Source organism: Brienomyrus brachyistius, chromosome 9 (genome assembly GCF_023856365.1).
Source record: "Brienomyrus brachyistius isolate T26 chromosome 9, BBRACH_0.4, whole genome shotgun sequence".
NCBI lineage: Eukaryota > Metazoa > Chordata > Actinopteri > Osteoglossiformes > Mormyridae > Brienomyrus > Brienomyrus brachyistius.
The window spans coordinates 26,067,051-26,092,842 of record NC_064541.1 but is presented as its reverse complement, the minus strand read 5'-3'; the positions used below and the strand labels follow the sequence as shown (position 1 = coordinate 26,092,842).

Below are 25,792 nucleotides of genomic sequence, written 5' to 3'. Positions count from 1 at the left end.
CCTATTTTGTGGCCTATATACTTGAAATTTGTTTCCTGTTTCTTCATCCGGGGGTAAGGTCCGATCCGATTCACAGGATTAAACGGAAAAGCCCGGCTCTGATATCCAGGCTTTATCTTACAAGCTTCAAATCCCCAGACTTGGCTGGGGCTCTGGGGACCCCGGGGCTGTGCGGTGAGCTGAATGTCAGGTGACCTTCATTGCTTTGGTGGAGCCGTTCTTAGGGCCTGCTGCTCGAGACTAAATCAGTCACTAAGTCAACCCGGAGTCCCGCCGTTCGGTTTCCTTGACTTTCAATCCCTCTTCAGTTGTGAAACCTTAACAGCAGCGGTGTTAACAACAGCCGGAACGATACAGGCATGGGCGTTGGCGGGGGTGGGCATACAGACTGCCTGTTAATACAATCACCTTCAGCGAGTCACCATACGTGGCATTGGAATGGAATCACTCAAATTCACAGCAATCATCTGATATACACCATGGATCGACTTCCTTGGCAGATTTTATTTCGTAATACTAATTATCATCCATTAATGAACAGTTCCAGACTCAACCACAGGGTACCAGCTCAACCCCCAATACCCTCTGATGCCAGAACAACCCCCTGCTTACTCAGGTGAGTCCCAGGTAGTGAACCTGAACACAGCCATTAGCAGTAATATATATATTAAGTAATAAGTTCTGTAAGAACATTTAATATCTACACCTGTTGTATTGAAAAAGTACCCAAGCAATCAAAATCATTTTTGTTGCACAGACCAATAATCCCCTTTCATTAGTTAGAAGTACATAATCCTTGCGGGCAGTGATGTCACTTTCGTTTACATTTACAGCAAATGTCAGATTAAAGTGGTGCTCACACCTAAGTAAACCAACACAAAACATTCCTGCTGTTGTTGAATGAAGCTGAAGGCTGTGCACAATGCGTTGGCATTTACTGCACTAGGCGAAACCCAACAAAAACAAGTGATACAGAATGCAGACAAACGTGCGATGAGAAGAAAACGGACAAACAAGCTTCACAGTCACGTTAAGGTTCAGGTTGTTCCTACAGACACCCTACAGGTTGGTACACCTGAGTCATATTCCATCTTCTTTTATCTGATATATAGTCAGTCGTAAAAATAATCTTTTAGAAATATGATTTCCAAAACCCTCCATTTTTGTGTGAATATTTACACTGAAGTTTGCTTAAAAACACATTCTCACGCCGTAATGACATGCAGAATAGTTTTTCCCAGCTGATCAGTCACCCCATTCATACTGTATGAAAGGTCAGCGCTAGCAAATCGGAACAGTACGTTGCATATAAAATCCAGCTAACCTACTACAAAATGAGAAAAGTTCTAAAGCCACAGGAAAAGTGTTTAACAACAGTCACCATGGTTTGCCCAGATCAGGCAGGCGGGCTGCCCTGCTGGACCATTAAGTCCCTGTGAAGTTCCACCGGATAAAGGCACTGATCCAGATTCAGTGCTGCTTGACAGTTTTCTTCAAGGCCTGTACCTCCTCCTGCGGAAGAACAGAAAGTCACTGTCAGGAAGCGCAGGGAGCCGGTGAAAGCGACTGCCAAGCTGTTTAAGCACATTTTCTGCTCGCTTCAGCGAGGCACAGAAGGCGGGTGATGTTTCAGAGGAGACCCGAGTTACCTGCAGGGCCACACGTTTGCTCCTCTCGTCCTTCAGCTCCGCCTTCAGGTCCTCCATGTCTCTCCTGACAAAGCAAGATGGCTGCTGTTAATGCTTCTCCTCTGGGGGCAAATCATCAGCTCATGAGCCAAATGAAGTTTCAGCTGGGAGCTACAGGCTATCCCCAACTCACCACCTACGCGATATACGACCAATCAATCATATGCTCGAATTTATATATATATATAATATATATATTTAACGTGTGGTGGCTGTATGCCTAGCAGCGCTACCATAGCTAGTGCAAAGTACGGTACATGGTGTATTTCATAAATTGAGAAACTGAATCATGAATCATGAAGAAAAATGCCTAAGAAGTTTATCAAGTGTCTGAAATGTCTGCTGGCTTCCGCAGCACAGATACCGGGTGAAAATATGAGTGGGGGGGTGGGGTTTGTATGTATTCAGTCCCCTCCCCATCCCACCAAACCCAACAAGAAAACGTAAAGAATCTTAGTGATATGAAAGAAAGCACGGCTGTGTGGATTATTACTCACTTTCGGTTTCTGACTTTGTCTCATTTACGGCAAAGACATAAACATCATGTTTTTCAGACTTCTTAATTACAAAATAATTATGTCACGTACACATAAATTAATTTGTGGCATGTTTATTACATGTCTTGTACTTAATCTGTATATGGTTTGTGTATTGTCTTTAAACCAAATGTTCATTGTATATCGTCTGTATAATTTGAGAGAGACACCATCGGTCCTTTTGTGAATTAACAAATTGACCAATAAATCTGATTCTGAAATAACTAAGCCTTTATGTTAGAAGCTGGTGTACTATACAGTATTATGCTATTTTGCAAACTGGGTTCCGCTGGCTGAACATGTTGCACATCTGCCATCTATAGGTCATCAGTGGAATGACAATAAATGGCAAACGACTGGAGACTCACTCATGCTGGGCCTTGAACAGCGCCAGGGCCATCTGTAGGTCGCGGACGGCGGTCCTAACGTCGTCCATGGTGCCGGCCTCCTCCTGGGATGCCTTGGAAGTGGGTTTGGGGACCACAACCGGGCAAGTCTCCTACGGCATTTTCAAGGGTCAACGATGATGCCAGTAGCCATGCTGAGATCATCAATGGGCATTATCATAGTCACATGACTTCAATTCCCACTGACAATGGGTATTGTCATAGTCACATGACTTCAATTCCCACTGTCAATGGGCATAAATGTAAATGATATTTAGGGCATTGATTGGGTTCTTGGTTGTGCAATCTCACCTTTGCGAGCCCAGGTAATTTTTTTGGGGCCATGTCAAATTCTGCCTGCTCTGGGTCCCCTGTAGGCTGCAGGTGAATAACACATGGTTTTATTAGGTAGCTGTCCAGCTGGGAACCCCCTTCCCCTACAGGAAGTTACACTGCATGACATGGAGACTGAAAGTCTCAGACCTGAAAGGTCCTGCAAAGGCATGGATGAGTCTGATGGCGCGGAGCAGGCAGACTTACGCTGGATGGGGAGTGGAGGTTGGTAGGGGGTCTCCTGTGGGGGGGCTTCGCCCGGTTGGCCGTGGGGTGGTTCAGTTTGGCGGGGGACACGTTCACATTATCAAACTGATCCACATCTGAAAAAGGAGGGGATCCGATGGAATCCCCATGTCAAATGACCATAACCAACGACACCAACGGCTTAGTAGACAAAAAAAACCTGTTTATTTATATTAGAAGTTGGTATTCTGTACTGTATATACCAATATTGGCTTGTATTCTCCTACGTTTCCTATAGATTACTTAATTTTCTCCCGCAAGACTTTGAGTGGTGCCCGATTGGATGGTCCATGTGCCTGTATGTCCTGTGAAACTGGGCACGACTGAGTGGTCCGTCTGCTTGAACGCCTTGTGAAATCGGGCATGATTGGACAGTCTGTGTGCCTGAATGCCCTGTCAAAATGGGTGTGATTGGACAGTCTGTGTGCCTGAATGCCCTGTTAAAACGGGTGTGATTGGACAGTCTGTGTGCCTGAATGCCCTGTTAAAACGGGTGTGATTGGACAGTCTGTGTGCCTGAATGCCCTGTCAAAACGGGTGTGATTGGACAGTCTGTGTGCCTGAATGCCCTGTTAAAACGGGTGTGATTGGACAGTCTGTGTGCCTGAATGCCCTGTTAAAACGGGCATACCGATCTGCAGAGGCAGGAACCTCCCTGTGATCTTGTGTGGGTGAGCAGTTAAGATGATACATCACAGAAGCTATGATCTGATGTTCACACGGACAGCATGTGAGCTGATAAACTTCTAAAGCCACAACATTATAGCTGCAGTGAGTGTCCAATCAGAATGCATCTCCAGGTGGCCCACCTTCAATATGCCCTTAGCTTCTCTCAGATGAACAGGCCAGTTCAGAAACATGCTACGTTTAATCAATTAATTGGCGAGTGCCCTGCGATGGGTTGGTGCCCCATCCTGGGTTATTCTCTGTAGCTTCCGGGACAGGCTTCGAACCCCAGGCATACTGGCGCAAAAAATGGATGCAAAAATCAAACCTTTTTCTTTCTTTTCCTCTGCTGGCTTTGGTGATGAGGGTGACTGCTCGCCATTGGTCCTGCAGGGGACGGAGGGAGACGGGCTGTGAACAACGGCCGCTGGTATTCATTAAGAAACAGAGCATTGCCCCCCCCACCCCCCCACCGCGCTCAGGGTGCCAGCTGCTGCATTAGCGTGCCAGCCCAGCGTCAGCCGATTGGCACGCTCGCAACGACGCCCAACATCCTGTTTTCGACTTCGGAAACATAAGCTGCGCGCAATCTGCGCATCGAGGCAATGCGACACACCAGGGCCTTACACCCCCTGCCCATTTTCAACTTCACGTTGCAGCAGCGAAAAAAAAATATTAAAAATTCACTTGTGATCATTGATTCAGCTTCAGAATAGGGTGGGGGGGGGGGAGGGTAGAGATTTATTTGTACCCGTTCCCCAAATAAAAAGGGGGGCAAGACTGTCAGGGATAGATCTTTCTGGAAGCTGCATTTACAACCATCCACGAACATCTCCTTAAAAGGACATGGTTACTCCCTCCCTATGGGGGGGGAGGGGTCAATGTGTTATGCCTCCCGGAAACAGCGCCGGGCCCCAGCCTCATCACTCGTCTTCTGTGGGAGGGGGCGCACTGGCAGAGCGTGGTTTCCCGTCCCCCCCCCCCCCCATGCCATCCTGGAACTAGCAGATAAGGATTGTGCTCAAATTTACTCACAAGACACAAGAACGCAGCAACACACCGAGAGCTGGAGGCTTCGTTCATGCTAAACCCAGAATGTACAGCACTGTGCCAAAGGCAGAAATGTTTAACGCAATTTATCTGGGTAGTGAGTTGCACATTTACTCAGAGCGAGAAACAATTTAACCTTAGAATATATGAAAATAAACAGTAAGATAATAAAAACTAATAAGAATGTCTTCTGTTCTCCAAAAAAGTTACCGATATCTAGATGGATGGCTAGATAAACACCAGTTCCTAAAGCTCACTTCAGGGGCAGCTCAGCCATTCATTACATTTCATCACAAGCTCACTTAATTAATTAGTTAGTTAAAGAAGTGTGTGAGGTATTGATTAGCTAAACGAGTGCTAATAGTCGAGTCAAAAACATTCATGGGTGTTTGGGATGCCTGCTGGAAATATCAGGGTGGCTTCAGTGGACGTTTTGAAATGGTCCGGCTGACACTTTAACAAGCATAATAGCATCGTTTTACACCAATATAAAGATCATTTAAGCATAATTCTCTTTGACTGCCTATATATATATATATATATATATACACACACACACTCACAAAAAATTTATTTTTTCCTTTTTTAAATAACACTTCACTTGAGGGGGAGCAATAATATACTATTATGCTATTGCTTATGTATTAATTAACCACAAAGTTTTAGTAACATAGTGATGTTATATTTGTGCCCTTGAGAGGTAGAGTGGGCTATCCCACAAAAACAAAGTTTTGAGAAAATGAGCTCCAAAGTTGAAATTTTTTACAAAAATCAGTGTGCCTATACCCTACAATTGATATATATCATAGGTAGCACAGATCTCGGTATATTTAAAAGATAGATAGACCCTCAATAATTAATATTGGACACTAAACTCATTTTTGACTGACATGTGGGATAGCCCACACTTTACCTCTCAAGGGCACATTTATTCATCATTAATGAATCATGACACATCTTCTATCCCAAGTAGTTACTCTTTTTGTCACTGTATCTGTTAATTCAGTAAACATTTATGAACTACTGAAGGAACAAGTAATGAATAACAAGTGAAGTATTGATCTCATGTTTGCTCTTCATTAATGAAGCATGATGCATCTAATCTCAAGTAGCGACTGTATTTGTTCATGATTTGTACTTGTACTTGTATTTGTGTTCCGTCGAAGTGTTACCAAAAAAAGACAATTCCTTCTAATCAAAATAATCGTGCAATTAAAAAGTTTTGATTGACTAATAAATAATAAATTTCTATTGACCATTTTGCATGTACAGGAGCGTCTCTCTCACTGGGTTAGTTCAGTAAAAAAATATAGTCCAACGTATTACTAAGTATTTCTCCCTCTTTAAGTGTAACTCAGTTACTACTTAAGTACAAATCATGAACAAATATAGTCGCTCCATGAGATAAAAGATGGATCACCGTTCATTAAAGATGAATTAACATGAGATCACTATTTCACTTGTGTTATTCATGACTTGGTTCCTTCAGTAGTTCCTTCAGTAATTCACAAAGCTTTACAGAACTACATATATTAAATATAGCACAGGCTGTGGCCATGCATTTAGTTCTTCGTAGTCGCCCTTTGTCTAAATGACTCGTCTCAGGTGAGTGGGTGGGCTTAATTTCCAGCACTGTGTATGTATGTGAGATCAGACGAACGGCGTTATGCGCAAAGACGACAAATTCGCCCTGCCTTCATCTACGAGCCTGTTTTACTGAACACCACACTCCCGACAGCATTCACCCCGAGGCATGAGCTCTTTACCCCCCCCCAGCTTTCAGACAGCGGACGGACTGTGGGTCAGGAGGAGGGACATACTTGATCTGTGGAGGCCAGCTGGGCTTGTCCTTCACCGGCGGTGGAGGGGCCTTCCTCTGCTTCATGGAGCCGGTGGTCTTATCCTCTGCAAACAGGGGAGAGAGGTTCAACAGCCGCTTTGCCGAAAATCTAGATCCTCCAAAGACCGGCTTCATGGTGACGTTACGGTCGATCGCAGAGCTGTGACGTTCTCTCATTTGCATGAACGGTTTTAGTTCTGATCAAAACACATCTTTGCTTCTGTAGATGAGTTTTGTTAGCTCTCAGGTTTCCATGCTGCTCGGTTCAGAAACCAAACTTTTTGACACCACATCCACTGATGCATCTCACCTAACATCTCTATGAACAAGACGTGCGAAGGTGGAAAGTAACACATTACCTCAGATAGACAGACTTGATGTTTGTTGCTTTAGCTTGCAAAGCAAAATATGAATACATTTTCTTCCTGTTCATTGTACAACTATTTCCACGAAATCCGAGGCCCCAAATTTCACAGTGGATTCAACCACCTCATCTGTAAATCTCTTCTAACATGACCCAAGTTTCTACATTCCTTTGACCCCAGGCCCTCTGAGACGAGCCCACCTTACCCCTTCCCTGGCCAGGTGGCACAAGGTCCGTGCCGTCTTGATGAGGCGCCTTTTCCACTGGGGGGGGCTCAGTCTCACCTGCAAAACCATACACAGCAGAGGACTGTTAGGGGTACTTATTTCTGCACGTCCCAAGCGGGACGGTCACAGTTGATTCTTGGCTGGTGGCATTTTCGTCCGGGTTCTTTCCACCCGGTCAGTGACTCAGCCATCACTCTAACACACGGTGTCCGACTTGCATAAACACCCCCATTTTTCTTCTCCGACACTTTTCACGTGGTATCGGGAACTGAGCCTGTGACCTTCCAAGCATGAGGTCCCGCACCTTTATTGTCCAGCTGACCGGAGATCACTGCAAGACGGAGGCGTCGTATTTTCTTTGTTTTTTTGCTGACACCCGGCCGCACAGGAACCCCCCCGGCGTGGGGGAGAAACAGTGGCTGTTCAATCACAGCAGTTTGTCAAGAGGCTCGCAACGTCACAGGCGGCAGATTTCCCAGCTCCTCGCGTCTGAAATCGGTTGAATAAAAACAACCTTGCAAACTTCTCAGGCACCTAAAAAACACACCTTAGCTAAAAAATATCAGCGAGAGGGAAGCCGGCACTGCTGACCTCTAAAGCACACCGGGTCAAAAAGGCCACGACGCACTCGTCCCCTCCCGTCCCGGCAAGGGTCTGGACCCACCCCTGATCCAGCGAGTCTGGCAAAGCCACAGAGATTCCCCCCTGTGCGTCTCTCCCCAGCTGCCCGTCACGTGACCCCCGCTGTGGTTTCTCACTTCCTGGCAGCAGCGGATGCGCACGCGTGCCCATGTGAGCGAGCTCGTCAGCTCCGGAGACGCTCACCTGCATCCAAATGTGTTCAGTGCCTTGAATCCCATACCTTTCCGATTGGCTCAGTCCCTTTCACTTCAGGCCGTTCTGGACAAGGCCGGACAAATCGTCCCCATGATGATGTCAGTTCCTGAGGGTGCTGGAGCCCCAGCACAGAACTGCGTACCCTTAGAGTACCATCAGCGCCGGAAATTCCTGCGTCAACGTCTAGCCCTGATCCCGCCACTGTGGTCCCTGTAGGACAGTGCCACCTGGTGGCAATGCTGTTTTCTGCGCAGGAAGCCCATCTAGTCCTGCCTCACAAGGCTGTGATCCCAAGCAGGGTGGGCATTCTCTTACAAGGGGAACTGAGAAAAGGAAGTCCGACGAGCTTCAGGACCGAACCAACCATCTCGGCCATCAGCCTGATTAACCGTTCTCTTCTGTCAGGTGCTCACCTGTTCAACATACTTCTAACCCAGCTTTGTTTTGTTTTTGAGCTGGTCTTAACTGGAGCGAGTTAGTTTTCAGGTCACTAATGCAAGTGAGGGACTTTCCACTGATACCTCAATGTAAAATCCCTTGAACACATTAACCAGCATCTGCATGGTTACTGGTCCATGCCCTTAACCACCAGGCCATATCACACTCTTCTCACTGGTTATTCATATCAATGCAGCGAAGATGAACCTTCCACCTCCCCACGGGCAGCCCTCAGTGGAAGCCCTTCATTCAATCATCTCAGCCCAGCACGGTCAATGTGACTGTGGTTAGCGCCAATCGAAACAGACCCAAACACAAACAGATAGCACAGAATTGCTTTCCACTTCAAAGGTTATTTGATATATAATGTCATTTGACACGTGATGTTAAGTTGCTTAATATTTGCTTACCTCAAACAGTGTTTACTAAAAAGTTAACCTCTGATATGCACCATAGTGATGCCTGCTGGCATAGGAACGGCAGTCAAAACCGAAACCAGCACTGCTGAAGCAGAGGGGGGCATGGCAGTCATTTGCGTACGCAACAAAAATGGAGCAGATGAGCCCCATCGGGGAGTCTCCTTACCTGGGGGCTTTTCGGGTGACTGGCGTGCCGGCGGCTGGCTCATGGCGCCTGGCTGCGGGGAGGCGGAGCCACAGTGAGCGAGGGGGGGAGAGAGAGACACACTCAGACAAGGTCCTCCGTCTCACACCTCATTCACGCAACCATGAGCGTGGTCCTAAAACCACCGAGATACTGCAAAACAAATCTGACACATAGGTCCAAACACCACAGAGAAGGAAGTGAGAATTTAATAAAAACTGCTGTACGCGGCAAAAATCCTTCTTGTGGCCTTGACTGGTTTGTTTCCTTGACTGAAAAAACTCATCCAGCAGTTTCACATCAACATTAGTGACACGAGCATGATTATAGGAGACTGACCGATCAGCCCACAGCAAGAGTTCAGTGCTTAAGTGAAATCCAGGTCCTTTAAATTGAAATAGTAGTTTATGTTAGAAAGCATCCCCAGCCCTGGCCCCACACATCAAACCCCCCCCCACCCTCCCCGACAGGCCTGAGGGTCCAGGCTGGTGCTTATCCCTGGCATCACAGGAATACCACGAGCAGAGACTCACCAGGTGGGGCACGGTGAGCACCATGACAAAGTTGTCCGGGAAATATCCCCTCCGCCCGTTCAGCTCGCCCTCCCACCAGCCCTCATCCTCCGAATCCTGGGTTGGGGGGGGGGGGGATAAAAACGCAGTGGTGATGTTGAGAAAGACGGAGTCACGTTGTGCGATGTCACCAAAACAACACAGACGAGAATCTCCAGGTCTCCTCCCGTTGTCCCTTATCATGTGACTTTCCCGGCCGACGTCGCTGCACAGAGAGCATCGTGCCGGTCTGGTGACGACTTGCAGACTCTTACGCTTCTCTGTTCCAGCCAAACCTGTAAGACAGGCCAGGGGACGCATTCCCCTGCTCCCTGTGACAAGGACGGCCAAGCCCACGACACGCTCTTCTCGCTTCCTGCACAGATAGTATCGGCCCCCCATGACGCCGCCTCTACGACTCGCAACACGGAGCCTGTTACCTTGGAGATGATCGTCACAATATCGCCCTTCTTCAAATCCAGCTCGTCGTCCAGGACCGATTTGTAGTCGAACATGACCTGGCAGCATTCATTCACTATTAACATGAGAAAGGGTGAGATCCAGTCACAAAACTGCATTTTTCCTTTGCTTGAGGCTGAACAGATTCAACTCAGCTAACCTCTCCTCATAAGACATTCCTCTAAGACCAGGAATCATGCTTTAGCACTGCATTGAACCCTTTCTAAGGTAGCAATGTCTTTTTTAAGGTAAGGTGCACACAATATTCTAGGTGGGGTCTTACCAAGGAATTGTATAATCGTAGCATCACCTCCCTTGACTTAAACTCCACACACCTAGAGATGTAACCCAACATCCTATTGGCCTTTTTATTGCTTCCTCACACTGGCGAGAGTGGGACATGGAAGCATCAACAAGGTCATTCTCATAATCAGCTTCCTTTAATGTTAATTGTAATCCATAAAATATCTGTACTTTATATTTCTGCTCCCTGCGTGAATTACCTTACATTTATCTAAGTTTGAAACCACAGGTAATATGCCCAGGGGTCCTGCGATTGATTATTTTGAGCTTAGCTAGGCTTAGTACTACATCAGCTCCTGTCATACATATACTAGTCATAGACAGGGACGTATTATGGGTTGTGTGGGTCCCTGGGCAAAACGTTCGTGAGGGCCCCCCCCCCGCCACCACCACCACAACCACCACAATTCAAGGGCCCTTGGCAGCCAAACGCCCTCCCTATAGGGTCAGGGGCCCTTGTAGGCAGAGGATCAAAGAATGTAGGCCCTCTAAAATAGACAAACGAAAATACATTGTTGATAAGCGTTGCAAATTGTTTTGGGCTAGGGGCCCCACGGGCCCCCTGCACCCCAAGGGTGCCTGGGCAGCGGCCCCGCTGGCCCGGTCCGTAATCCGTCCCTGGTCATAGAAGACACTGGATTAGTAAAAAGAGTCAGTATGTTACTCGCCCCCACAGTCCAAAGACATGCTGAGGCTAATTGGAGTCGCTAAATTGCCAGTAGGTGTGCATGTGTGAGAGTGAGTGGTGTGTGAGTGTGCCCTGCGATGGGCTGGCCCCCCATCCTAGGTGATTCCCTGCCTCGTACCCATTGATTCCGGGATAGGCTCCGGACCCCCCGCGACCAAGTAGGATAAGCGGTTTGGAAAATGGATGGATGGATGTTACTCGTGTCCTCTACAGTGAACACTCGTGCAAAATAATCATTAAACTCATTTACTATAACAATTTCATTTTCAATTAAAAGGCCCTTGCTATCATGCAGATTAGTGAGTTCAGCTTTTAGAGCTCTTTTGGAGTTAAAATATTGGAAGAAACTTTTAATGTCATCCTTAGCCTCCAGCGCAATCTTCCTTATGACATTCCACTTAGCGAGTCTATTATTTTTTAACTCAACCTGTAGACTTAGGTACTCCTGCTTTACTCCGACATCATTATTTATTTTCCATTTGTGGAACAAAGCCCTTTTCCTCCTGACTTTATTCTTAATTTCCTCAGTAAACCACCCAGGTTGCAGTTTCCTAGATTTAGTTTCGCTGTAAACAGGTATGAAGTCCTCTTGCACTTGCAACTATGTGCTTTTAAACAACCCCATGCCTCTTCAACAGTTTTGCTGTTTAACTCCATCCAATTTACAGTTTCTAGTTTCAGTGTCATACCATTAAAGTTTTCCTTCCTAACACTGTATATTTTTGTCTTGGTCTTTGCTCTCCGGACACTAAAATTAACCTCGAATTTAACCATGTTAAGATCACTACTGTTACGTGTTTATATAATACTCACACCACAGGCATATGCAGAATATCTGTACTATCATTTGTCGAAATCCAGACATATCTGTTGCTCTTGAAGTTTAGGGCCCAGTTTATTTTGTTTATATATACAAAGCATGTCTGGCATAAAAGCAATGTGCTTCCCTGTGAGGCCCCCTACATTCAGAAAGCTGAGGTAGAGGGACATTTGGTTTGTACGCCACTTAACATCCAGGGGTGATTCTAGGAGTTTTTTTAGGTGGGGGGGTGGGGCATAGGGTGAGCCATAATTCATACAGAGGGGCCAACCTTATCGTTAGCCAATGAAATGTTTCGAGATGGTGAGTGACAGGGGAGGAGTCCAATCAGCTTTCAGCTGGGACCAGCCCCCGTGTGTTCCAGCCCCCCACACACCCCTGTTAACATCAGAGGGTTTCGGTCACAGGTCCTGCATGGCAACAGAAGCTTAGGGTTACTCACCGCTGTTAATTTTTCTCCGCACACTCGTCCTCTGCTGCTCCTTCACCTGAAACGCACCAGGAAGTTCAGCACTCCTGACTCCAAACCGACCCCACCCAGGGGACCCGAAGCGAGCTGGCACCAACCTCTTTGGTGAATATGGCGTCTGTCAGCTTCGGCCGGGATTTACCTTCGGCAGGCTTGTAATCTTTAAAAATGAGAAAACGTGCACAGTGAGGCATGACGCACTCCTGCCGAAACTGCCACGGGGGACAGTGTGTTAAGAGGCTTGTAAAAACACACAAGCGTCATGCGACGTTTTCTTCATACCAGCATCTGATTCAGAGACTCGAAAGCCACCAGGCCAGATGGCGGAGCACAAAACAACAGCCCCAGCCGCGGTTACTTCAGCAGAGGAACAGACACCACGCTGCAGACAGTTATTTCTAGGGATGCACCAATCCAACCTTTTCAGTTCCGATACCGATACCGATACCTGCGCTTTGGGTACCGGCCGATCCCGAGTACCGATCCGATATCGGTGATTCATTAATAAGACGTATGCCACAGTTTGGAGAGGACATGCAGATTATATTTAAGGGGACAGTAACAGTAAAGAGAAATTCCAATGTAAGTAATGTTATAAGTATATTTTTAGGTGCAGTAATCTTCAGGAATTAAAACTGCAGTATACAACAAGCGTATTAAATGAAAACGCCGCACTTTTAGGCTCGTATCTCACGTACAAGCAGCGTACAGTTAAACTCAAAGGTGGTAATGGGCACACATCAGAGCTCCAGATATCAGTAGGGAAGCTAATCGCTGGTGCATCTTTTATCATTTTTGGTATGTGTTTGCATACTACTTTATTTGTACATCTCGGGTAGGGCGATCTCAGGAAAACGTTTCCACGATGGCAAACTGTACCGTGGTTCAAAGTGTACAATCAGGTGGCGGAATCCCTCATTTTCTACAACTGTGAGGGGTCGCTCATCCAGAACAATGAATCTGAGGACCCTTTCTGTTATTTTTGTCGCTTGTACACTATTAATGGGGAGTTTCTCGCGTCCTTGCAATGCTGCCTGTAGAGTTGACTGCTTCAGTCCGTTGCCTGAATTGTTTTGTTACTTGTTACTTTTTGGCATGACGCTTCTTGAGCAGCCTCATTAAGTTGGTCGCTGCCTCCCCGCGAAACATTGACTTTGCAGATAATCGCAAACAGCCGTGGAGCTTGTTGGTGGAGCAAGTGTGAGATACTGCCACACAGATGACAGCTTGTTGTTAGCTCCCTCCATACTGTTAGTTGTTCTTGTAGCTTTTCTTAACAAAACGTGCCGATTTAACTGCGCGCCGCTGATACATAACGGAGTTTGCGCGCGCTTGACGTAGCTTTCGCATGTGTAGGAAAACAGAAAAACTTTATAATTTAATCAAATAGATCTGTCCCATAGTTTGGCCCAATGCTACCAATATCCAATCCACCTATTTAAGCCATTATCGGACCACTACATCAATAGTTGTTTCTGAAACCGAGGATAAGGTAGATAAAAAGCCATTGGACTAACACCTCCAGTAGGGAGGAGCTTGACCCCTTCAAGCTCATGTCATAGTCTGAACATTATCTGAAGGCCAGCGAAACACTATCTTACAGTGACATCCAAACCTGCAGACCCAGAAACCTTCCAGCACAGCAGGCACCATGCATTCACAAAAACCCTACCATCATGTAATAAGTGATTATGTCCTTAAATTGCGAATATGCAAACACAGGGAGAAGCTGAGGGAACACTGCAAGGAATGTCATAGCAGACATGTGGTTCGTAGTTCATTCAAACAGGTACAGCATGAAATAATGTTCCCCCAGGACCATGATGCAACACTAACAGGAAGTGACATTGGAGGAGTTTCACAATACTTGAAGCACAAAATACAGGACAATGAAAAGAAGGGGGCCGGACCAAGGATCTATATACATGGTGCAAAGAGCACGCAAACGGTAAACGAAATAAATAAAATCTTTGTGTTCCAACTCACCTTTTCCTGTGACGAAAATCTCTTTGACAAAATTTGATGGGAAGACCCCTAATTTGTAATTGCTCTTCCCTAACCACCAACCGTCTTCAATCTGTTAAGATGATTGGAAAGATAAAAAATGAGATTAATCCAAAAGGTAAACAGTGAATCGTTAAAAAAAAAATGAACGAAACACATGCATACATTTTCGTTCAAATACTTTCATTATATTGGGTTGCTAATGTTGCTCTATTTATGCACTAAGTGGAACCCATCTTCATCAGACAGATCTTTATTTCTCAAGGGGACAATAACTTCTCAACCAAACACGACACTCTATTAACTCACTGTTATTATTCACTATTAAGTAGGGCTACGTGATATAACACTGTCACGATATGTGAAATATCCACAAGTAATACTACTGCGATATTCATAAAACAAATAAGTCGATGAAATTACCTGAAATAATAACATTCTGTTTGGCTATAGTTTATCACCCAAGAGAGTGCGTCAAATACATTGGAGCTGTTGCCGCGAGTTGTGTCAAGATGCAAAGCAGCGTTGACAAATGCGTGATTATTGCGCATGCACATATCGCGATAATGATGCTGAAACGATATATGGTGCAGCTCTGCTAGATCCAGCCAAGATCAACCAAACCAAAAGAAAGAGCAGCACTAACAAAAGGTTTTGGGCAGCTACAGAATTGACATGAGAAAGAGTCACATTCAACGTTTGCCAGAAAGTACTGGCTGGGGCCCCACATTTGGAAGCAGCACCACAAGCAGCAACAATATCGCTTGTGAAGTGAAGAGGAAAAATCAGACACATGCTAAGTGGCATTTTTTTGTTTGCTTGGCCAAGTTAAAGGCTTCCTTCGGAGGTGAGTCAGAGGGTCCACAGCTGCAACCAACACTACCTTCTCCTGTTACCCCGCGGAATTCCTGCGAAGGGACGCGAATGAGCCGGCTTCCACAAAAATAAAAATATAATATACCAGTGTCGCGCCCAGCTCGTACGATCTTCGTGTGTGCCACGCCCCCCTGATTATCATCGTGTGCTTCCCTGATTGTACTCAGCTGTGTCTAATTATTTTCGCCCAGTCTTGTGTATTTCAGTCCGTGTCTTGCGCTGGTTCCTTGTCCGTCATTGATGTTTGTCGATGTTCGAGCGAGTGTTCAGTCCTGTCCAAATAAATCCCCAGTTTTCCCCGAGTTTCGCCTGTCTGCCTGCTCCTTGCCCGCCTGCCCGAGCGATTACCCGCTCTCGCATCCAGCGATCGTGACAACCAGTCTTTGTAGAAAACTTAAACCATATACGTCAAACACAAGGCCTGTGGGCGTCAGTTTGACCCGTCGGACTTAAACCATCGGATAAACCATTACTAGTACAGCACGGGAAAGTCTTCACCTCTTTGAGGATCTCTACGGTCTCCCCTACAGTAAGCTCCAGTTCGTCTTCGTTCATGGGGTTGTAAGCGAAGAGGACCTCACATCTCCTAGTTGGTGGCCCCTTCACCGTCTTCGCTGGAGAGGGGTAGACACACTTTTATATAAAGGTCTGACCAGATACGTGAACAGAACAGCATTTCAATTTATACATAAAAGTCTGACCATACATGTGAAGCAGCATTTCATCTAGATCTACACACACACACACACACACACACACACACACACGCTTTAGGGCTGTCAATCGATTTAAAAAAACTAGTTAATCGCATAGTTTGCAACGAATTAATCATGATTAATCAATTGAGATTAAAAACTTGCGTTTTGTTCACTCCCTGCGTAGAGGCTTAAGACTTAAGAAACACATCTGCATAAATTAATTGCGTTAATTTAATGTCAAATATTTTTAATTAATTATAACATTTAACGTGCTAATTTTGACAGCACCATCATATACAAAAACGACCATAGCAACACCACCATCACTACAAAACAGTCTCCAACCCAAAAAGCAGATAAGCCCAAATATGGGTTAGGGAAATCTAGAGCACAAAATGTTCATATTTAAATGATCCCTGGAGATTTAATGTCAGATTTTTGAGCCAAAGCATGCTTCAAAAAATGGCCAGTTTTGCTATTAATTTAACCTTCTGCATTTCCATGGAAACCTTGGCCTGGTCAATGACACTGAGTATAGTTTCACTGAGTTTCAGAATCAACAAAAACCACACTGAAGGCCAGTATCACTCAAACCAGGCATACTTCCTCAAAACACACACAGGCCAACAAAAAAGGTGATTCACACTCAAAGAGGATATTTACCTGCCTCATTTACAGTGGGTACTATTTTGATTTAAACCTTCAGGACCAATTTAGTGGGGGTTTCCAGGATAAGGGTAATAAAGATAAACCATAGAACCCCCCCCCCCCCCGACATGGTAGAATGGTAGGGGCCTAAACTCACGTTTTCTGATACTTCTTGGTTCTCTGTTTTCACCTCCCTTCAGATATGCAGGAACTTCCTGTGTGGAAAGAGGACCGCGCGTTATCGCGGGCAGTACTCGTGTGACACGGGCTGCCGTCAGTCTTCAGAGCCTGGGGGCCTCAAAGGGACGTCTGGTCCCCAAACACAGACCTTGACGAAGTTGGCGGGAAAGATGCCTCGCACCCCCCGCAGTTCCCCTTGTAGCCAGCCATCCTCGGCCGCCTTGCTAACGTTCTTCACCAGGTCTCCCACGTGCACCGTCAGCTCATCCGCCTCGTTGCCCTCAAAATCCACCAAGACCATGACCTCTGGGGCATGGCAGAGACCACAGACAGATGTCTCAAATACAGCACACATGCCCGCAACACACTATAAATGTTTTACAGTTTTTGTTTTTTCACGCTATTCCGATATAGCACATTTCACATCAAGGGCTCTGTCCTACGAACGGTACCTGCAGCATTACACTTGGGTAATGTCGCTGTTCCTGTCAGGTTTCAGTTCTCTACTAGCCGAGACGAGTAAAATTCCAGAAGGGGCGGCTATGACTTGAGATAATGGCTTTATACTGGCCACCGGTGTTCCAGGTGGTGCATGTTCATACAGGTCACAGGTTTTTGAGGATCTGGAATGTTTTGGAATCCCAGCAATCGGAGGGGGGGGGGGGGGGTGCCTTATCAGACCGGCAGCCTTACAGTATGAGAGGTTGCTCTTACAATGCAGCCTTTCGGAACAGGGTGAATGGGAGATGCATGTCCATCAAGGCAATAGCCAAGGAACCAACAGTGGGGGGGAACCGAGGCCGTAATTATAACACATTTTTGGGGGGGGACATCGGGAGCACTTGTGAATATTAGGAGGGGCGTGTTGTTTGCTCCAGACCAGTGACGTAGCCAGGTAGTAAAATAACGAATTTAAATCCCCAGGAAATTTAATTCTGGTTACGTCTGTATTTATCCCCGACCCTAACAGGTTGAATGAGAAAGATGATAAACAAAATGATAAAATGGCAGGAAAAGAAAGCTTAATCCAGCACTATTCCTCTAAGACCGATGTTGTTTTTTTATTACTAGGAACAGAGCTTCTGCGGGTCTGTGGAGGAACTCAACGTTTTCGTAATAAATCAAATTATTCGGCACTTTCGGACTATTGTGCTCAAAAGCGCTGATACTACTGTTAATAAGCACAACGGTACGTCTATGGTTTCATGTCATGAAAGGGGGGTAGAAGGAACAAACTCGCTGCATTCTCATCGAGAAACCGTTTAACAGTCTGATTAAGTGGCTTTGATTCCAGGCTCATAAATAGTGACACGGAAACATTTTAAAGCAAGACTTCACACCTGGCTCCGCCGCAGGATTTTAGGAGTTGCTCCCTTCTTGTATTCCGAGCGCTTTATAATAAGTTTTGTCCAAAGCACCTTTTTTGTCTATGAAGACAGATTTCCTTCCACTCTTAATCATGTGTAGGTAATTTGTTGCGTTTTAAGCACCACGATCGTACGTGCAACAGCAAATCACTTCCCTGGGGCTGAAGGCGTGTAGAATTGAGCAGGCAGAAGACATGAAGGACGATCTTCGTACACAGCAAGTGCCACTCGTCCGTTTCTTTCCGTATAAATGACCAGAAGAGACCAGTCTGATCAAACCACAGTATTAGCGGAAAACGCAAAGAGGGCGCAGAGACATCGGGCGCCCGCGGGTCCCATGTGCGCAGAGATCGGACTTACCCATGCCGTCCAGAAGGGCTTCCGATCCTCCCTGCTCACCTGGAAAATACAGCTCCCCCCGTTCTCTGTCCCGTTACCTAAAAGTCCACACAAAAGCGAAAACAGAAGAAAAATAACGTGCAAGAAAAGTGTTGCCTAAGCGCTAGTCACCGCAGCTTCTTCCCCCTTGCAAAAGACGTAAAAAAATCTTTTGAACGAGTCATAACAAGCTAGGAGGGTCAACGTCGTCAAACAGGTAGGAACAGGCGGGACAGGTTTGTGTTGAAGGAAAACAGCTGATCGGACCTTATAACTTCTCTCTGATCGTGTTTTCATTCGAAAGGTCTGTCAACTAACACAGTGGGGGTATATATATATACACACACACACTCCACTGGTTGGGCTTTTCACGGGAAAAAAAACACGGTGGTAATGTGGTAATGTACTATACATAGTGCATTTTGTGCATACAACCCATGATTTTCCCGGATTGTTTCATGCGTCGTGGATTTGACGCAGATAACACTATTCCCCGCGAATAACTTCATACCAAAAAACTTACAATAGGTTCACCTATAATGGAAAATAGCCCGTTTTAACTAGTAAAATCTTTAAGCACATATTTCCTCTATATTTCCCCCAAGAACCTCACCAGGATAAAGTAAATACATCAAAAAGACCAAAAACCAATATCATCTTAATAATGAGGAAGTATTAAAAAAAAAAAAAAAAAGTTTGAAGACGACTACGATTATCGGCTATCGAAATTTTTTTGGCACCACAACCAGCAGAACTTGAAGCGATAACATCAATATGTCAAGAACGTCCCGAGGGGGCACCTCAAACAGGAGAGCAGGCTTTACAGCAGAAGGCCATGCAAACCACAAGTCATTTTTTCCCCCTTGAAGATTAGTGACATGCCCCAGAAAGCATTCTAATGGCAGGAAAGGACCAGAGCACACTGACCTCAGACCGGTTCTTGGAAGAACGGTCTGAAGAGTTTTATTAAACGAAAGTTCATGTAAACATGAATCATAGGTAAGCCGGACATTTGCAGCACGGCACAATGCAAATGCCAGACCAGATTGCGCAAATGAAGCTGCAACTCCTTCCCTCTGATTAACTGTACATTTATTGAAACGTTTATTATAAAGCTTGTGGTTGATTTTTTTTTAAACAGCTGAATCATGAAGCCTGACAAATTGTTATATAAGCCTCTGAAATGCGGTTACACCTTTATTTAAATTTGCTACCCAAATACCTGTGGGTCACAGTCCTGGTGGAAATGCATGAACTCCCAGAAGAGGAATGCAAGCCCTCACTTATAATAAATGACACAACAAATAAATACACCAGCCTTTTGTTTAATTGACAATTTGGGAAATTACAAGAGTTACAGGAACAATTTAAAAATGTTTCAACTTTGCCTCAACATTGAATAATCACAGTCAAAGTATATCCTGTACATTAAAATGCAGTGCAATTCAGAACAAGATGTACAAATCACTATAGTACCAGTCTTTGCAGTAGTTCCTTATGAAAGCAAAATTCTTCATACATACTGTTAGAATTACAGAATTGACACAGGAATTAGTATCCCCCTTCCTTAAACATCGTATGACACAAAATGTCAGACTGCAGAAAGACTCTGCTGATGTACATCAACTGAAAGGAAAGAACACAGGAGAAACATAATTTGGCTCCAAATGAAAAAGAAACCTTGTACCCTAAATTTTGTACTGAACACCTACAGAGCACATTTGTTTTAAATTTTCCCCTAACAAAGGCCACAATAATTTATTTTCTACAATCTCAGTATTTCATTTAGTCTATTCAGAAGTGATTTCTCTAATATCCAAGAGGCACTAACTTAAATCTTCATCTTAGATGACTAAATTCTGAAAACCAGTACAGATGAATAAAAATATAAAAGAAAAGAAAAAAACCTAGTACAACATCCACAAACCCTTCTGCACTGAACACACACCCATCAAAACCTAGACAGTTCGATCTGAAAACCTAAAAGAGAGAAAAAAAAAAAAAATTCGACCTCAGCAGCGAGCACAAGGAAGAGCCCCGCATTTATGGGCTGCCGTTAGGGCAGCTTGACATCTTCACTTGTGATGGACGGTACATCATGGATATCGCGGCCCACGGCAGGGAGAAAGCATGCTGGTCTGTTGTACGTGACCTTTGACCCACACAGCAGATTGGTCCCATGGTCAGTTGAAGGTCTTTGTGTCATGCTGGGCGAGGCTAGTCGACAGCCCAACAATCAAACACAACCCCACCATCTTCAACTCCTACTGGAAAAATACCTGCCCTCAGAAAAAAAAAACAAACAGATTTAACTGCATGGATCGTTATTTGTCATCATCTAAGGCACAAACACAGTTCGTGCTCAGAATAACAGAGTCCCTCCCCCATAACCTGACGTCCTGCTGTTTTGGGGCCACATTTATCTTTCATTTCAGGAATCAGTTCCTGTTCCCTTTCCTATTCCTCATCGCTACTGTCAGATGATGCTTTTACAATGAGCAAATAAAAAGTGAAAAGGGGAGGGAAAAAAACATGAATGAAATTACTCCTAGACAGCATCCTTTTGATAAAAATATTGGGGAAAAACGCCCAAGTCCTCAAAGTCCAAAAGTAAAAACCACTTTAAAAACTGTCATCCTACTCTAGCGAGTATTTAAAGTGTGTGAGTTTTTGGCTGAAAGTGGCTGGCTGGACAGAGCTGTTACTGTGATATGGAGGTTGCTTCTGCGTGTCAGATTTCTGCTTTATCCCGGAAGGGTGAAGCGCCGTTTCGATGCTTTATTGCTCGACCCCGGGGCCGCTGGCCTTGTCTTCCTCTTTATGGTCCTGCTCACTCTCCTCGTCCCTCAGCTCTCCCTCCTCGCCGCTGCCCTGGAACTTGTCATGGGTCCACTTGGGGCTGCTGCTGCCCACGGTGGCTTTGCGGAAGATGAAGCGACCCCGGCCTCGGATGAATGTGCCCCGGCTTCGGCCTCTCGTGTCCAGCCACTTCTTCTCCCCTTCGCCCTCCCGGTCATCGTGCTACAAGGGATAAGCGTGTGGGATTCACAGAGAGAAGAGTTTTCCCTCCAACAGACACACGCATCAGTAATTCTAAGTTTATAGTGGCCATTATTAATCCATACCTCTGATGAACAGAGATTCTCTTAAGACAGATAATTGCCAACTCAACCATGAGGAGCTGCTACTACTCACAATGGGAGCGGGGGAAAAAAAAAAAAACTAAAATTTTGTTTATAACCTGTTCCATTCACATACTAAAGATTAATTATCAAAGGCGAAATTTCAGCATGACTCAGTATCTTCACGAGGTCTTCAGTCTCCCTCCACCTCTGCCACTCCCATCTGTGTGCTCATAAGGAGTGGCGATTAACCAAAGCGGAAACAGCTATGACAAGAAAGCCTACCAGGTAATACTTCCTGCTCTTGGGGGTGTACTCTGGGTCCCAGTCCTCGTTCTTTGGGTGGGGAGGCGCTCCCATGCTTGCCGGGTTGCCGTTGCTCTGGTTCCCCGGGTAATTGCCCCTGTTCCAGCCCCGTCCTCTTATCCTGAACTGCTGCAATGAGAACCAGGCCGAGAAGCCAAATGACTCACTGTGCTGCCAACAGCGCTGAAGTGTGGTGGGAATGAGACTGTGTCAAGGCTTTGTAGGGGTCTGCACGTCAACAGGAAAACCGAGAGAAGGATCCCCAGAATGAAAAAGCAGGCCCCTCCCACAGCTGACTCCATTCAGAGCAGACCCTCCAGGAGACGTGCAAACCTGTGACAGACTCACTGCACCCCCCACACACACACACACACACACACACACACACACACACACACACACACACACTAGGAGAGCCAATATACATTTCTTATATTTCTTAAAAGGGTACACACGTATACATACATTGGTAGAGTCTCTACTTACTTCATTATATGTATTACCGTGTGTATTAAATTCATTTTTGTATGCGTATATGCTGTGTTACTGTGTGTATTTACTATATTTTGTATTGGCAGATTTTTACAAGAATTCTGATGCCTCGTACACCTGCACCTGAGCAAATGGAAAATAAAGCACTGAAATGCTTGAAATGCCGAAGCTGGGGGACACTTACAAAGCCGCCGCGGGCACGGCCTCGCTCCATGGGCCCCCGCTCCATGGGGCCTCGCTCCATGGGCCCCCGCTCCATGGGGCCTCGCTCCATGGGGCCCCGTTCCATGGGCCCCCGTTCCATGGGGCCTCGCTCCATGGGGCCCCCATACTCTCGCGGCCCTAAGCGGGCTTTGTTGAATCCCTCCTCGCGGGGCTCTGACTCCTCATGAGGGTACTCCCCGGTACGGTGGGCATGTGAGGGGGATGAGGATGAAGAGGAGGAGGAGGACCGAGAGCGCTCACGCTTCTTCTTGCTTTTCCTTCAAGAGGATGAAAAAGAAACAAAAACACTACCAGGTCAGACGATGCTCCAAGAAGGAATCCTATGAACTCCAGCTGTTTAAATTGATAGGCAAACAAGTACTAAACTTGTTGATAAAATTATATAATTTAACAGCCATTGCCCTCTAAATCCATGTTCAAGCAAGTTTTCTGGTACTTAAGACGACATGCACAACCAAGAATTCAGTGCCTCAGAGTTGAAGATCACTAGGTTTGCATAATACATTAGGCAGGGGCGAAGCATGTAAAACATAAGATTATATAACAAGCCCATACTTGGATTTCTTGTGATACTTGGTGAACTTCTCAGAGGACCTCTCCCTGCTGGACCCGTGGGATTCCGAGTCTCTCCCTCCATCCCGTTTGTGATCCCGCTCCTTGCTCGAGTATTTTTTACGGCGCTCAATGTCCAGACGCAGATCCATAGAATCACCTTTAAATTTTTTGCTGTCCTCCTGTGAAACACAGCGATGCAGACAAGCTGCACATTAATACCGACACGCTCGACAAGGCACGCCTGTAAGAGAGGGGGTGAAAACCCGAAAGGAGAGTACGGGTGTGGGACGACCGGTCCTTTAGCGGCATGCTACCGTAGCAGTGCAATCAGACAGGGCACGGCATTTTTAAAATCAGACCAAAGTTTCAAACAGTAAAATGGATCTGAGATTCATCACAACGAAAAGGTCTGTAGCAGAACAACACACAAATCAGCTAGAGGAACGTTTGTTGTTGGTTTTTGTTCAATGTCAAGCATTTTTCTAAACAGCCATTTTACTCTTTCATTAAAAATATCTTCTTTCCCTAAGGTAATATTTTAAGGTTCACAGTTAAGACTCCCTGCCAAAATATACACAAGACAGCAATGAGCATACAAAGAATGAACAAACTGCAGGAGAGAACATGAAGTTTCAAGTGTGGACCATCTCTGTTCAAAAAAAAAAAAAAAAACAACATAGCATGCCTTTATGGATTCTCAAACAAAGTTTGTGCGTTAACTATATTCAGGTTCTTTGTGTTACTCAGGTAGAATAAAAATACTTACGATGACAATGTTTAGATTCCTTTGTCAGGCTTGGATACAGGAGCAAAGGTCACCTCCATGTCTGACATCTCAAGTCAATTGCCTTTGGCAGGCTTGTACCACAGTATAACCATATCACAAACGTGGAAGGGTGGCATAGTAACACAAAACAGATAGTGTGCTGCATTTGCTTTTAGATTTAAGCACCTCCTTTGAAAGAAAGCACAGACTTAAGACAGAGGGCACTCTAAGAGCCTCTGCTTTGTTTTTGTCTGGTTCTGCTCTCCAAATACTTCATATTTCAAAATGTTCGGTCACCTTGTAGCTGCTTTCTCCGGAGCTTTTCATCTCCTCAAACAGGTGAGAGTGCTTCTTAAAAGCACTGGGAGAAACATCAATTCTCCTGGAAGAGAGGGGTCAGACAATGCATTAGACAATGATTAGACAATCGGACACTGCCCATCCTTAGCAGGTTGGGGTTCAGCTCTGTTGCTTACAAACAATAGATCCTTCAAAAGAAAACAATATGGTCGCAGCTTAGCTGAACAACACCTTTTAGAGGACGGCGGGCACATGGGTGATCCTGACGGGGGGAAATGCCGCCCACAGACCTACCTGTGTATTTCTGGACTTTTTCTTGGCTTCACTGTTTCCTTTTCAGCAGCCCTTCTTTGGTACATGGCAAATCGCTCATTTAAAGTCATCCCTGAGGATGGGAAGTGCTGTGCTGCAAACAGGAAGGAGGCAGGTCAGAGGTCACCCCGGTCAGGAGGTGGGGCAAACTGAAATGAGCTAGAGCCATTTATGTTGGAAGAATGCAGGTAGGGTTAGGGTACATCACGGCTGAGTTCGCAAAGGGGCACTCCGGTTTCCCCCCCCCCACAGTCCAAAAACATGCTGAGGCTAATTGGAGTTGCTAAATTGCCCATTTATGTAGGTGTGCGTGTGAGAGTGAATGGTGTGTGAGTGTGCCCTGCGATGGGCTGCCCCCCCCATCCTGGGTGGTTCCCTGCCTCGTGCCTGTTGCTTCCGGGATAGGCTCCGGACCCCCGTGACCCAGTAGGATAAGCGGTTTGGAAAATGGATGGATGGATGTATAGGATATGGATTTATAATTAATTGTTGTCTCCAAAAGATATAATAGGGGAAAATGTCCCTAAAGAGAAGACTACAGGCAAGAAGATTCAAGGAACTAGAAGTGCCAACACTCCACACAATACAGTTACTCCCTCTGTACCAATCACAGGCCATTAAATGACCCACTAGATTCCCTCAATCTAAAAGGACAATTGCTATCCCATACAGTACCACCTTTCAGGTATTTAGCATCTTAACAACAGTGGGCATCTCTGGAATGGTTGGAATGATATGTTACAGTATGCTGTTGTCATGCCACACGGACATGTTGGGGCTGGCAGTGACTGGCCAAACACACATCAGGGATAATCTACCTTTGATATGGTGAACAATGGTGACAATGTGCTGGGCAAACAGCTCCGAAGGGCTCCTGCGCAGTTGGGCGGCCTGAATGTGCTGAAAGATGGAGCGGAATTCCTTATCTTTCTTAGTGGGATGAACCAGGTCCCGTGAGATCCGGCGCTCATTGGCCAAGGTCCCGGAGGAGCTGGAGGAGAGAAAGCAGGTTACTCCAGCCTCCTGGACATTTGGCTGCTTAGCTGCCACTGAAGGGAG

At 45.7% G+C, this 25,792-nt stretch overlaps 2 protein-coding genes across 5 annotated transcripts in view; both read right to left on the bottom strand.

Annotated features, from left to right (window-relative positions):
• Nucleotides 1-484: 484 nt before the first annotated feature.
• Nucleotides 485-18,945, bottom strand: sh3d21 (SH3 domain containing 21). 2 transcript variants are annotated; one of them, XM_049027065.1, is made up of 19 exons: nucleotides 18,638-18,945; nucleotides 18,251-18,515; nucleotides 17,059-17,216; nucleotides 16,888-16,945; nucleotides 15,883-15,998; nucleotides 14,491-14,581; nucleotides 12,603-12,664; nucleotides 12,478-12,523; nucleotides 10,206-10,300; nucleotides 9,748-9,843; nucleotides 9,197-9,248; nucleotides 7,316-7,393; nucleotides 6,726-6,810; nucleotides 4,184-4,242; nucleotides 3,151-3,266; nucleotides 2,923-2,988; nucleotides 2,593-2,723; nucleotides 1,650-1,713; nucleotides 485-1,512 (listed from the first exon to the last, which is right to left on the bottom strand). In XM_049027065.1, exons 3-19 carry the CDS (start codon nucleotides 17,209-17,211, stop codon nucleotides 1,471-1,473), a joined length of 1,410 nt encoding a protein of 469 aa, XP_048883022.1. In that variant the 5' UTR covers nucleotides 17,212-17,216; nucleotides 18,251-18,515; nucleotides 18,638-18,945; the 3' UTR covers nucleotides 485-1,470. The 2 variants fall into 2 exon arrangements, with proteins under 2 accessions (XP_048883022.1, XP_048883021.1); XM_049027064.1 differs by lacking the exon at nucleotides 18,251-18,515 and having other exon boundaries at nucleotides 18,638-18,944.
• A 1,019-nt stretch (nucleotides 18,946-19,964) lies between these two features.
• Nucleotides 19,965-25,792, bottom strand: part of thrap3a (thyroid hormone receptor associated protein 3a) — a 21,464-nt gene continuing 15,636 nt past the window's right edge. For 2 of the 3 annotated variants that reach the window (XM_049027061.1, XM_049027063.1), the window contains 7 exons: nucleotides 25,552-25,724; nucleotides 24,716-24,827; nucleotides 24,419-24,503; nucleotides 23,356-23,534; nucleotides 22,760-23,057; nucleotides 22,063-22,212; nucleotides 19,965-21,676 (listed from right to left, as the gene is read on the bottom strand). In XM_049027061.1, coding sequence (XP_048883018.1) covers nucleotides 21,434-21,676; nucleotides 22,063-22,212; nucleotides 22,760-23,057; nucleotides 23,356-23,534; nucleotides 24,419-24,503; nucleotides 24,716-24,827; nucleotides 25,552-25,724 — 1,240 coding nt within the window. In that variant the 3' untranslated portion in view covers nucleotides 19,965-21,433. The remainder of the gene's footprint in view (nucleotides 21,677-22,062; nucleotides 22,213-22,759; nucleotides 23,058-23,355; nucleotides 23,535-24,418; nucleotides 24,504-24,715; nucleotides 24,828-25,551; nucleotides 25,725-25,792) is intronic. The other variant, XM_049027062.1, reaches the window with a different exon arrangement.

Excerpts from the sequence above, each read along its gene's own strand:
- sh3d21 (XM_049027064.1), bottom strand. Across the intron at positions 10,301-12,477 it reads GCGGAGAAAAATTAACAGCG|TGAATGAATGCTGCCAGGTC; the intron begins GTGAGTAACCCT and ends TCATGTTAATAG. Across the intron at positions 3,267-4,183 it reads AGAGGAAAAGAAAGAAAAAG|ATGTGGATCAGTTTGATAAT; the intron begins GTTTGATTTTTG and ends CTCCTTTTTCAG.